The following is a 10,983-nucleotide window of genomic DNA, read 5'->3' as shown; positions in this document are numbered from 1 at the left end:
ATATATATATATAGTATAAAATTATTATTTTATTTTTTTATAAATATTTATGTAAATAATAGATAAAATAATAAAAAATAAAGTATTTTATAATATATAAATATTTTATTGCTTATCTGAATGTTATGTGACCATTAGCCTCCATCAGAGAAATCTGAACTGCTCTTCAGAAACAGACTGTTAATTATTTAAATGTTGTTAAATTATTTAAATATTAATTTTCAATCTGAGGGGTCAAGGGGGTTCAGCTGACTCCTCTCCTTCTTCTCGAGGACTTACAAATATATACAGTCAAACCAAAAATTATTCAGACACCAGATATAATTTTTGATATTTTTTTTACTAATGGATGTAGTGCACTATAGTTCATTTATGTAAGTAAGGATAGCAAAATAAAGTAAACTGTGACATATTATACACAAAAATTCTTCATACAGTGGACTACCAGTAAAACTGATAAAAATTTGAGACCAAAAATTATTCAGACACTTTGACCAGACCATGTTTTGCTTAAGTGTTTTTCTTTAATTGCTAATGCGACCGTTTTACACACCATACTGAACAAAATTAAGCATTGCTTGGTAATTGGTTGACCTAAATTGCCATTATCTAATAGTGTAGTTAAATTTAACAGCTGACAGCTATTCAACCTAATTCATTACATACCTTTCTATCAAATCTATCTGACATTATCAAGATGACATTTTTCTGACACAGTTTAACTCTGAGTTCTTGTCATATTTTATTACCGTTTTCTAAACTATAGCGAATAATCTGTGATAATGTGAGAAATGTTGAAGGCGTCTGAATAAATTTTGGTTTGACTGTATAATACCTGGAGAAAACTATCAAGAAGAGTCTAACTGGCCTATACTGACCAGCACAACCTTGACCCCTCACTATTGTTACTTAAAGAGATAGTTCACCAAAAAATGAAAATTCTGTCATTGATTACTCACCCTCATGTCGTTCCAAACCCGTAAGATCTTCACTCATCTTCGAAACACAAATTAAGATATTTTGATGAAATCCAAGAGCTTTCTGACCCTGCATAGACAGCAAAGCAACCACCACGTTCAAGGCCCAGAAAGGTTGTAAGGACATTGTTAAATTAGTCTAACACTGCCATCTGTAGTTGGTTTACTATTATTACTAAATCAAGTATGAAAAAACAAGGATCACGTGAACACTTTGTCTGCAGTAAAACATTCTGGTGCTCAAACCAATAAATGAGATTGTGTATCAGAACACACTGGTAGCTTGCTTGAACACAGATATGCACCTCAGCAACTTGCTTGACTGTCTTTATGTGTAGCTGAGGCCTGTAGCACCACAGAGGACGGAGATGAGCCTTTGCTCTGCCCAACTGGTTATGAGTGCCACATTATCAACCCGGGAAACCCATCAGCTGGGATCCCAAACCGAGGCCAGTGCATCAAACAGCGTGGAAACTCAGGTCTGAAGGGGCTCCTTTATCCAAACTTTCATTCATACATCCATCACGCCGTCCACTCACACGTTATCCATTGTGTAGGTTATATAGTATGGTGGTTATAAACATTGTTTCAGAAAACATCCAAGCAAGATTACATTCACACATTCAACAGTAGATTGCATAATTAATATATTTAAATAAAAATATTAAACACATTTAACTGTTCTCCCTCTAGATGGACGTAGCATGAGACACAAGTCCTTCAAAGATTACAAGGATTATTTAGGTTAGTACGACCACCAATTTATTTTGTGTTTCAGCTGAAGGAAAGGGAAGAATAAAAGCAGCCATTATTAATAGAATGACAATTAATTGAATCTTTATTCTTCAGGAAGTAACTCCAACAATGCAGTGATCTATGAGAAACTTCAGCACAAGCATTTGGGCTGAGACGAAGGTGAGTTGAGTTTCACCACTGAATCCCAACTTTTTTATGATTTAATGTATTAAAAGAGGCACTTTTTTCTCATTTAGGTTCCATTTTGGAGGACTGAAGTAACCAGTAACCACTGACCCTTATACCTGAACCCCAACCATCAAATCCAACAGAACTGCACAAGCCTTTCTCTTCAGCTTAAATCAGCGATCGGTTCAGATCTGGTGCTCTTTTTCTGGTGCTTAAGGTGGAGTGACAGAAATGCAAAGCTAAAATTCCCTACCTCTGATGAAAGCCAAAAACAGACCACAGAAGTATCAAAGAATATGCCTACTTTGGGTAAAAAGCAGAATTAACTAAGTGAGTTGTGTTAAAGGAAGATATTTTGTGTGGTTTTTATGCTGCTGAGTCTGAACTTTTTTTCCACTTTAAACACCAAAAACAGCTATGTATGCTAAATGCTCAGTTACTGTGTGGATTTAAAGTTTGGTACAGAAATGCTCCATAAAGACTTAAATTACTTACAACACAATTATGTTTCTCCTTTAAAGTGTTTTATTTTTTTCAAAAATCATGTGTTTATAGGTGCTTGCCTCAACTAGTTTAAAATGACCAAGCAACAGTTAAATCCCGTCTGTGCTCTATCACTGCAAGCTATTTGTTTTTCATATGATATCAATAACTGTGGTTGTTGTTGTTTACTCATTGTGCAGGTCTATGTTTTACTCTACTGCTCTCTGATAAGCTATACAAATCTGACGAGTGGGACAAACCACAATACAGCTTTCAGTAAAACAAAACATTTGAAACTGGTGCTGCATATACTGCCTTGTAATTCCAAATAAAACATTTGATAAAATATAGCCTATGTGTCATATTCGTGTGTATATGTTCCAATTGTCAAATGTGTGTAAGTGAATGTTTTTGTCGTTTAAAAACTTTATGATGCTCATATAGACAATCGGATCTTTGGATTAACATCACGTAAATTCACCCATTTCAATAGCTACATAAAAGCACCTAGGAGAAGAACAGTGTGAACTTTATATTTAACTACACATTTATGGGAATAAAACACGTCGTCAGATTTGAAAGGATTACTGCAGCTTTCGAGTATTTGATGAACTCACAAACATCCGCGTGTATTTAACTAGGCCTTTTTTGCTAGTAAATAATTTAAATGTCTGAAAACTAAAGTTTTATGTGGTTTAAAACTGAATTATTTCAGTAATAATTGACGCCGGGCAGGCTACTGCTGTGTTTGATCTTAGCTAAAGAAAGAAATCATCTGATTTTATCCAGCAATCATTATTTACATAAATTTAAAAAGGCAAAAATATAAATAGGATCTTCTGTAATAACTCTCATGAAACCACCTTCATTCAGTTATTTTGTTATCATACGTGTATTAATTAAAATATTTAGTGTTCAAGACCTTTCTCCCTTTTATGGGAAGTACTTTAAAGGTCACTGATTATCATGAAGAAGATTTACTTTTATTTTTTTAGTTTACTTTAAAAAAAAATGTATTTAAGGTTTTGTTGACTTGAGTCAAAATCCCTTTAAAAAGTCTTTGCTGAAGTAAGGCTGTAGTGTACATGGACGTTTTGAAACGTTTTTTTTTTTTGAAGAGCGCTATAAAGACCTTTAATGCTGAGCCGTATTTGCCGTAAAGACTTTATATATAAACGAGACTTTGGTAATATAGTATTTTGATTTTTATATTATTACCTCTCCCGGCACGTTTTGTTTATCTATTTAATTTTTTTGCAGTTATTTCTATTATTTTCTTTATTTATTATTATTTTCTTTATTTTCACCCTGTTTGTAAGTGAATTGGTTTAAATACATTATAATGTGTAATATTTGCAACTGAACAAGTAGTTAAAGTTAACGTTTCTATGTCTTTATATCTTTATATCTCACACACGTATCTTTGATTCTAAAGCTTATTTATGTAATTCAATTGTAGCTACATTGTAATTATAGTTTTAACTGCCATAATGCACTAATACAACAATATCGAAACCATACCTATTATAATGTTGTTTTATATTGGTGGACCTTTATTTTGAAATTCATTTTTGTAGACAGAAGGCAGAAGCTTCCGTTCCGGGTCAGGGGTAACCAACGTGGACGCAGCTCAACGTGTGCGCTGCTTCTCTGAGTGGTAAAAAATCTGAAAGAGAATAATAAATAAGAAAAGAGATTGTCATTTTATATTTGCATTCTGTTCTTCTCGTATCGTACGGCATGATGTATGTGCCACCTAAATCAGTAGTTAAACTAACTTAAGTTAACTAACGTTAAGTTACTTCAGAAAGAAATTTTCAGAGACAAACTAATACATGAGGCGCTTAGTCGAACTGTCTAATAAATGAGCAAATGATGTTGTGTACACAGTTACATTCGCAGTTGTATAAACATTTAGGCTCCTAATGTCGTTCAGGATCTCTGTAGTGAACAGTAACTTTACGCACTGATTCAACTAACGTTATTTGATCAAAATAGCAGATTGTTCTTTGACTAAAACAATGTACTCATGATGTGTACAGGTCTCAGATCAGCGATGGGGGAGTTTAAAGTTCACCGGGTTCGGTTCTTTGATTACATGCCGTCGGGAATCAGAGCCTTGGCTTTCAATGGAGATACTGAAAGAATGGCAGTGGCGAGGATGGACGGATCCGTGGAGATTTTCCACTGTTCAGACCGATTTTTCCAAGAAAAGGTACGTTCAGTCATATTTATCCAATAGATGCTCATAAGACAACTCGGTCTTAGTATTGGGGACCAAGAGCTACATTGATCAAATGTTTTTTGACCAGCAGACAGTTTGTTAAAGATGCTTAATTACATTTCCTATGTCCACAGATCATCCCTGGCAGAGAGCAGTGTGGGATTGAAGGTCTGTCCTGGGTTGGGGAGCGTCTGTTCAGTGCAGGACTAAACGGTGGAATAACTGAGTATGACCTGACAAACCAGAAAGTGAAATACACCATAGATGCCTATAAAATACCGTGGTATACATTTTTGGTCATACCACCCAGCACTACCCCAACACTGCACATTTTGCATGTCTCCTTTCTCTGACACACCAATTTCAGGTCTTGAAGTCTCTACTAATGAGCTGATGACCTGAATCAGGTGTGTTTGATTAAGGAGACATGCAAAACGTGCAGTGTTGGGGTGCCTCCAGGACCAGGGTTGGGAACCACTGCATTAGATAATGAAATCAATTTAAAAACAAATGCCATTTATTTTAAGGTAAGATAATGCAAGCAAACACTTGTGAAAAAGAAGTATGCATAATTGTATTGACTGTGCACTTGCAAATCTAAAAATTATATATAAAAAAGTTTTTCTTGCAAATTATATAGCACTAAGGAAATAAAAGCCCACTTAATGGTATTTATAGAGTAAATTTTCATGACTTTGTTTCTCTTATTAATCACTCTTCAAGTTCAACTTTTTGAATTTAAAATCAATTTAAATTATATTTTCATTTAATTGTAAATATATATTACATTCAGTTGACATGTAAGTACATTATATTCCAGTCGTAAGTTCTGTTTAAATGTATGCTGAAGTGTACTTCAGAAAAAGAAGCTTGTTCAGATTTTGTGTTTTTACCATTTGTAGGTTGGTTGTGAAGACGGAACTGTGAAACTGTTTGAGGTGAATGAAGACAAAATACAGTTTGAGAGAAATCTGGATAGGCAAAAAAGTAAGATTGTGGCCATATTTGAAACTTTCATGTCATGATTTTTTATTGTATTTTTTTTTTTAAATGAACATCTGATTACCTGTTATATAGGCCGCATCGTCTCTCTGTCCTGGCACACATCAGGCTCCAAAATTGCAGCTGGAATGATGGATATGATCCAGATATTTAATGTAGAGACAGGTAAACGGCGTCATTCCTCCAGAATGTATTACTGTAGTCAGTTATGTAGAGTTAGTAGAAGAACTGGAAAATATTAATGTAATCAAGGGTTTAATATGTTTTCTAGGCCACTCTATACACAGGATGCTGGCTGACAGAGGGGTCGGGACATCCCGCAGTAAGGAATGCGTGGTGTGGAGTGTGGTCTACCTCTCGGATGGGACAATCGTCAGTGGAGACTCTGTGGGAATGGTCAAATTGTGGGATGATCAAACTGGTACACTAATCAAAAGCCATAATGTCACAAAATGTGATGTGCTGGCATTATCAGTCTCTCAGGTGAGAAAAATGCTGCGGGTTTGCGAGCAAATGTTACACGTTTATGACTATTCACTGCTGCTCAAAACTTTGGGGTCATTAAGATATTTTTTAAGGTTTTTGGAAAAAAAAGGCTGTATTTCTTTGATCAACTCTTTCACTGTATTCTCAAAGGCTGAATTTATTTGATCAAAAATACTGTAAAAACAGTAAAACTGTGAAATATTACAGTTTATAAAATTTTCTTTTTTAATATACTTTAAAATGTAATGTATTTTCTGTGATGGCAAAGCTGAATTCTCAGCAGCCATTACTTCAGTTTTCAGTGTCACATGATCCTTCAGAAATCATTCTAAAATGCTGATTTTGTGCTCGAGAAACATTTCTTATTATTATCAGAGTTAAAAAAAAGTTGTGCTGCTAAATATTTTTGTGGAAACAGTGTTACAAAAATTTCCCCAAGAATCTTTGATTAATAAAGTGTTTAAAAACGGCATTTATTTGAAATGGGAATGCTTTATTACATTAACAATATTTACTGCCATCTTTGATTAATGTGTCCTTGTTGAATAAAAGTGTTAATTTATTTCAAAAAATGAAATCCCCCACACATTTGAATGGTAGTGTACGCGTGTTTTCCAAACCTGAAATCTTTCTCTTAATAGAATACATGACATACTATAAGATTATGAACAGGATAACATCGTATCTTATTGTGTTTCTTGAATGGCAGAATGAGGACAGCCTTGTTGCCGGGACTTCAGAAGGAACTGTGGTACAGTTCCAGTTCGTCTCTATGGTTTTGGGAAAGGATGACAAAGAATGGGTCAGAACCAGAACATTTAAGAACCACACGCATGACATCAGAGCTGTGGCGGAGATCACGACGGCTGTGGTTTCAGGAGGTGAGTTTATTTTTAGACTATTCAAACAGAGCTGCCTCCATCACACAAAGCATCATATGACTGAATTATTTTTTTGTTTAAAATAGTTTAAATGAGCATTCTCGTCTCAGGTATGGATGCACAGCTGGTCGTGAAACCTTTGTTAGACAAGATCGAAGTGAGGTCAGCGGCCTCGGCTTTGAGGAAGATTCACTTTCCACATGTGAGTATTGTGAAATTGTGACTTTCACATAGACAGCATGTTTGTAATTGATTGTTAATGGGAGGGACTTGTGCTCTGTTGCATTGCAGAGGAGACTGGTGTTCTGTGCGAGGAATTCAGGCCTGATGCTTTTCCAGTACCCTGGTCATCTGGAGCTCTGGAGACTGGGAGAGAGTGAAGGAAAAGGTGAGGATGATATTCAGTGTGATCATTGATATAGAATACTAGTTAAAAGTTTGGAAACTCCTAATCGTTTTTTACAATTAATATTTTAGAAAAATTGTAAAGCAATTAAAAGCTATGAAATGGCATAAGTGGAAATAAATACCATTTAAAACGTTTTGGGTTAGTAAGGTTTTTTTTCTGAGAGAAGTAATACTTTTATTCAGCAAGGAGCACAATAAATTGATCAAAACTAACAGTTATTTATTATTATTACAAGACAATAATAATTATACAAAAGATTTATATTTCAAATAAATGCTGTTCTTTTGAACATGAATAAAAGAATCCTGAAAAATATGTATTATGTTTCTATACAAAAAATGTAAGTAGCTGTTTTCAACAATTATCATAATAATAAATGTTTCTTAAACACCAAAGCAGCATATTAGAATGATTTCTGAAGGGTTATATGACACTGAAGATTGGAGTAATTCAGCTTTGCCATCAGAGGAACAAATGGAATTTTAAAATATAATAAAATAGAAAATTTTATTTTAATAATATTTCACATTATTTCTGTTTTTGCTGTAATTTTATAAAATAAAAGCAGCCTTTGTTCATGTTTAGCTTTGTCTTCTCTGTCTTCATGACATCCGTTCTGGAATGCTTTTATACAACATTCCCATTCGGAACATTTTTATTCTCATGTTGGATTGTTTTATAAAACTAATATCAAGCAGAAAAGCATAAGCCTTTAATATTTTAAAAGATTTTAAATAATGAGTAACAAGTTTAGTCAAGTGTCTTGTCTTAGACTCTTAGACTTTTGACTGATAACACATGAAATGATTTCTAGAGTTGGCTTTAGTATGAAATGTCTTTTGTGTTGTTAACTATTGGTCTTCGGTTGTCAGGCATACCAGGAAGCAGTTTATTTGTAAAAAGAAATCCAGAGAAGCTGCTTCATTTGAAAGTGAAGGTACAGTGCTTGTTTTTAAACATAAAAATCGATTAAAATAATTTCACAAAATACCTATATCGAAAAGTCATCTGTAAAACTTTATGCAGGATGTGGTGAGAGTTGTGACATTCATAGTGCTGCTCAAATGAATGAAGTGATTGAGCTGGGATGTTTATCTGCAGGGTGAGGATCACATCCGCTGCAGTGCCGTGTCTCCCTGTGGAGAATGGATTGTGTACTCCACAGCCAGCAGTCTACGGCTCTACAGGCTACACTGCGACAATAACAATGTCAGCATCACCAAGGTACTGTAGATTTCCACAGAGCTGCATGAAAACACATTACATGGTTTTGAAGCATGCTAAAGAAATGCTTAGATTTTCACTGAATTTTGAAGAATCTGATGACCTCAGATAAAGGCCACATGAAAACCGTTTAAATAGAAGACCAACGGTTTTTGTTTCTCTTCTTTCAGATATCCAAACTTCCAAAGGTACTCAGCTCAGCCAATCAGCTTTGCTTCTCCTCAGACTCCTCCCATTTGTTTTCCGCCTCCACACAGTCATCAGTGCACATAGTTTCTCTCAGCCAATCAGGATGCAAGTTTGTGGGCACCCTTAAACCTAAGTCAGGTGAGAGGACTATAGGGTTTGGTGTGAAAATGTTAGTTTTATAATTAATACTTTATTTTTCAAGGATGCATGAAGTTGATCAAAAATTGCAGGAAAGGCATTTACGTATAATGTTACAAAAGATTTATATTTCAAATAAATGCTGTTCTTTTGAACTTTTATTCAATTAACGAATCCAGAAAAATTAAAAAAGAATCACAGTTTCCACAAAATTTTAAGCAACACAACTGTTTTCAAAAACTGGAGTAATGATATTAAAATAGAGAATTTAAATTGCAGTAACATTTCACATTATTACTATTTTACTGTATTTTGATCAAATAAATGCAAAAGTATAAGAGAGTTCTTCCAAAAACTTTCCTAAAATCGTTTGTCCTCCTCCAGGTTCCCATCAGGCCATTCACTTATTAGCTGCCAGTGAGGATGGTGAATGGTTGGCCTCTGCAAACAGTGACCACGAGGTTCACATCTACAACCTGCAGACACGGAAGGTGTGTTATATGACCGCAATGTTTATATAACCTTATAGAAACATTTGACAGAAGATGGATGTTAACAACGACCTCATACGTTTCAGGCTCATTGCACAGTTCCTGTATACAGCTCTGCTGTCACCGCCATGGGCATTCACCCAACAACAAACTGTCTGTTCATGATGTATGCAGATCAACAGGTAATCACTGAGCTTTTATGACAACCTCCATTGAATAGCTTAAGGGTGATGAAGTAGGTTTGATTGTATTTCTTGGTCTCGTGTTCTTGTTCACCACAGATGTGCGAGTATTCCATAGAGCAGAAACAGTACACGGATTGGAGCAGAACGGTGCAGAGGAAGGGCCTTCATCGCCTCTGGATGGAAAGAGACACACCGTGTCTCAATGTGATGTTCAATCCACAAAATCCATCCCATGTTATCCTGCATGACACGTACATGCTCTGCATCATTGACCAAAGCCTGGTGAGACAGACTCAGTCAAATTCAGAATGCATTTGCCACTCTTATTTAAGTCTGAATGTCTGAAAAAACAAATAATTAAAAAGTGCTATTATTTTTTCACAAAATTGATTCTTGATATTATTTATTATGTCTGCTATGTCGTTTATCTTTACAAGGTCAGGAGTCTAATATTTCTAATGTTGGTAGTTAGATTTTTTTTTAATGTATTTTATTTATTTATTTTAATGTGTGTTCCTTTTCTAGCCACTTCCTGATGACAAAACTCAATTTTACAATCAGCTGACTCTGAAGAGCCTCACAGAAGACCAGAGGAAATCTCACAGCCATGCTTTTAAAGTCTGCAAGACCTTCAAGGTGTGTGTGTGAGCCACGTGTACTTTTTCCCCCCAGAAATGTGTATATAAAGTGTATTACTTTACTGGGTTTCTGTTTTTTAGGATATCCTGTGTGTTGAGCTGATCTCGGATCAGTCTCTGGTGGTGGTTGAGCGCCCTCTAGAGGACGTCGCCACTCAGTTGCCTGCACCCATCAAACAAAAGAAATTTGCCACATAAGGATGAACCTCTCCATCTGTATGTGTGTGGCCTCAGTGAGGAAGTGTGTTTTTATTAAGAGACTGAAAATTGTTCCCTGTTTCCCCCAATGTAAAAAGTGCTGTGACCGTATTAAAAAAGAAATATTTACTGTACCTGCTGTGTTGGTCTTTGTCTAGAAAAGTTAAGTTTGGGATCTTCAGGGGGGTATTCCAAAAAGCAGGTTATGTGACATACCCGGGTATGTTTGAGGATAAGCGAGCGGATAACCTCAGCTTTCGGTTCCAAAACAGAGGTTACTTTCAGGGTTTGTAAGTAACCATAGTAACTTGCTTTCTGAAGATAACCTGCTCCGGAGCAGGTTATGTTCCAGGGTTAGTTCACTTCAGCGCACGTGTGATCTACTGACAAGCCTTCAGTGGGCGTGACAGATAGCGCACAACATTATATAATATTACAATATGTAATACAGCCTATTATATATATATATTTGTATGATATGTTAATGATGAAGTGCTAATATAAGTAATAAGGTAATATATTATTCTAATATGG

General features: G+C 35.2%; 1 protein-coding gene and 2 long non-coding RNA genes across 4 annotated transcripts in view; all 3 read left to right on the top strand.

Moving 5' to 3' along the window:
• The window catches only part of utp4 (UTP4 small subunit processome component), a 16,614-nt gene extending 6,035 nt beyond the window's left edge, over nt 1-10,579 (top strand). For both annotated transcript variants that reach the window (XM_016236347.1, XM_016236346.1), the window contains exons 4-17: nt 5,511-5,595; nt 5,686-5,775; nt 5,882-6,093; nt 6,806-6,977; nt 7,088-7,179; nt 7,269-7,365; nt 8,259-8,323; nt 8,488-8,610; nt 8,781-8,937; nt 9,322-9,428; nt 9,515-9,610; nt 9,710-9,895; nt 10,139-10,249; nt 10,333-10,579. In XM_016236347.1, coding sequence (XP_016091833.1) covers nt 5,511-5,595; nt 5,686-5,775; nt 5,882-6,093; nt 6,806-6,977; nt 7,088-7,179; nt 7,269-7,365; nt 8,259-8,323; nt 8,488-8,610; nt 8,781-8,937; nt 9,322-9,428; nt 9,515-9,610; nt 9,710-9,895; nt 10,139-10,249; nt 10,333-10,449 — 1,710 coding nt within the window. In that variant the 3' untranslated portion in view covers nt 10,450-10,579. The remainder of the gene's footprint in view (nt 1-5,510; nt 5,596-5,685; nt 5,776-5,881; nt 6,094-6,805; nt 6,978-7,087; nt 7,180-7,268; nt 7,366-8,258; nt 8,324-8,487; nt 8,611-8,780; nt 8,938-9,321; nt 9,429-9,514; nt 9,611-9,709; nt 9,896-10,138; nt 10,250-10,332) is intronic.
• On the top strand, nt 1,321-2,734 carry LOC107553990 (uncharacterized). The gene is made up of 4 exons (XR_001605018.1): nt 1,321-1,456; nt 1,671-1,721; nt 1,827-1,892; nt 1,970-2,734. It is a non-coding gene; the product is annotated as an uncharacterized lncRNA (long non-coding RNA).
• Nucleotides 3,958-4,866, top strand: LOC107553991 (uncharacterized). Its single transcript, XR_001605019.1, has 3 exons — nt 3,958-4,041; nt 4,427-4,599; nt 4,743-4,866. It is a non-coding gene; the product is annotated as an uncharacterized lncRNA (long non-coding RNA).
• Nucleotides 10,580-10,983: the final 404 nt, after the last annotated feature.

This window comes from Sinocyclocheilus grahami, unplaced genomic scaffold, assembly GCF_001515645.1.
Source record: "Sinocyclocheilus grahami isolate Dianchi unplaced genomic scaffold, SAMN03320097.WGS_v1.1 scaffold487.1, whole genome shotgun sequence".
NCBI lineage: Eukaryota > Metazoa > Chordata > Actinopteri > Cypriniformes > Cyprinidae > Sinocyclocheilus > Sinocyclocheilus grahami.
Note: the sequence above shows the minus strand (reverse complement) of the source record. Positions and strands in the feature narration are given on the sequence as shown.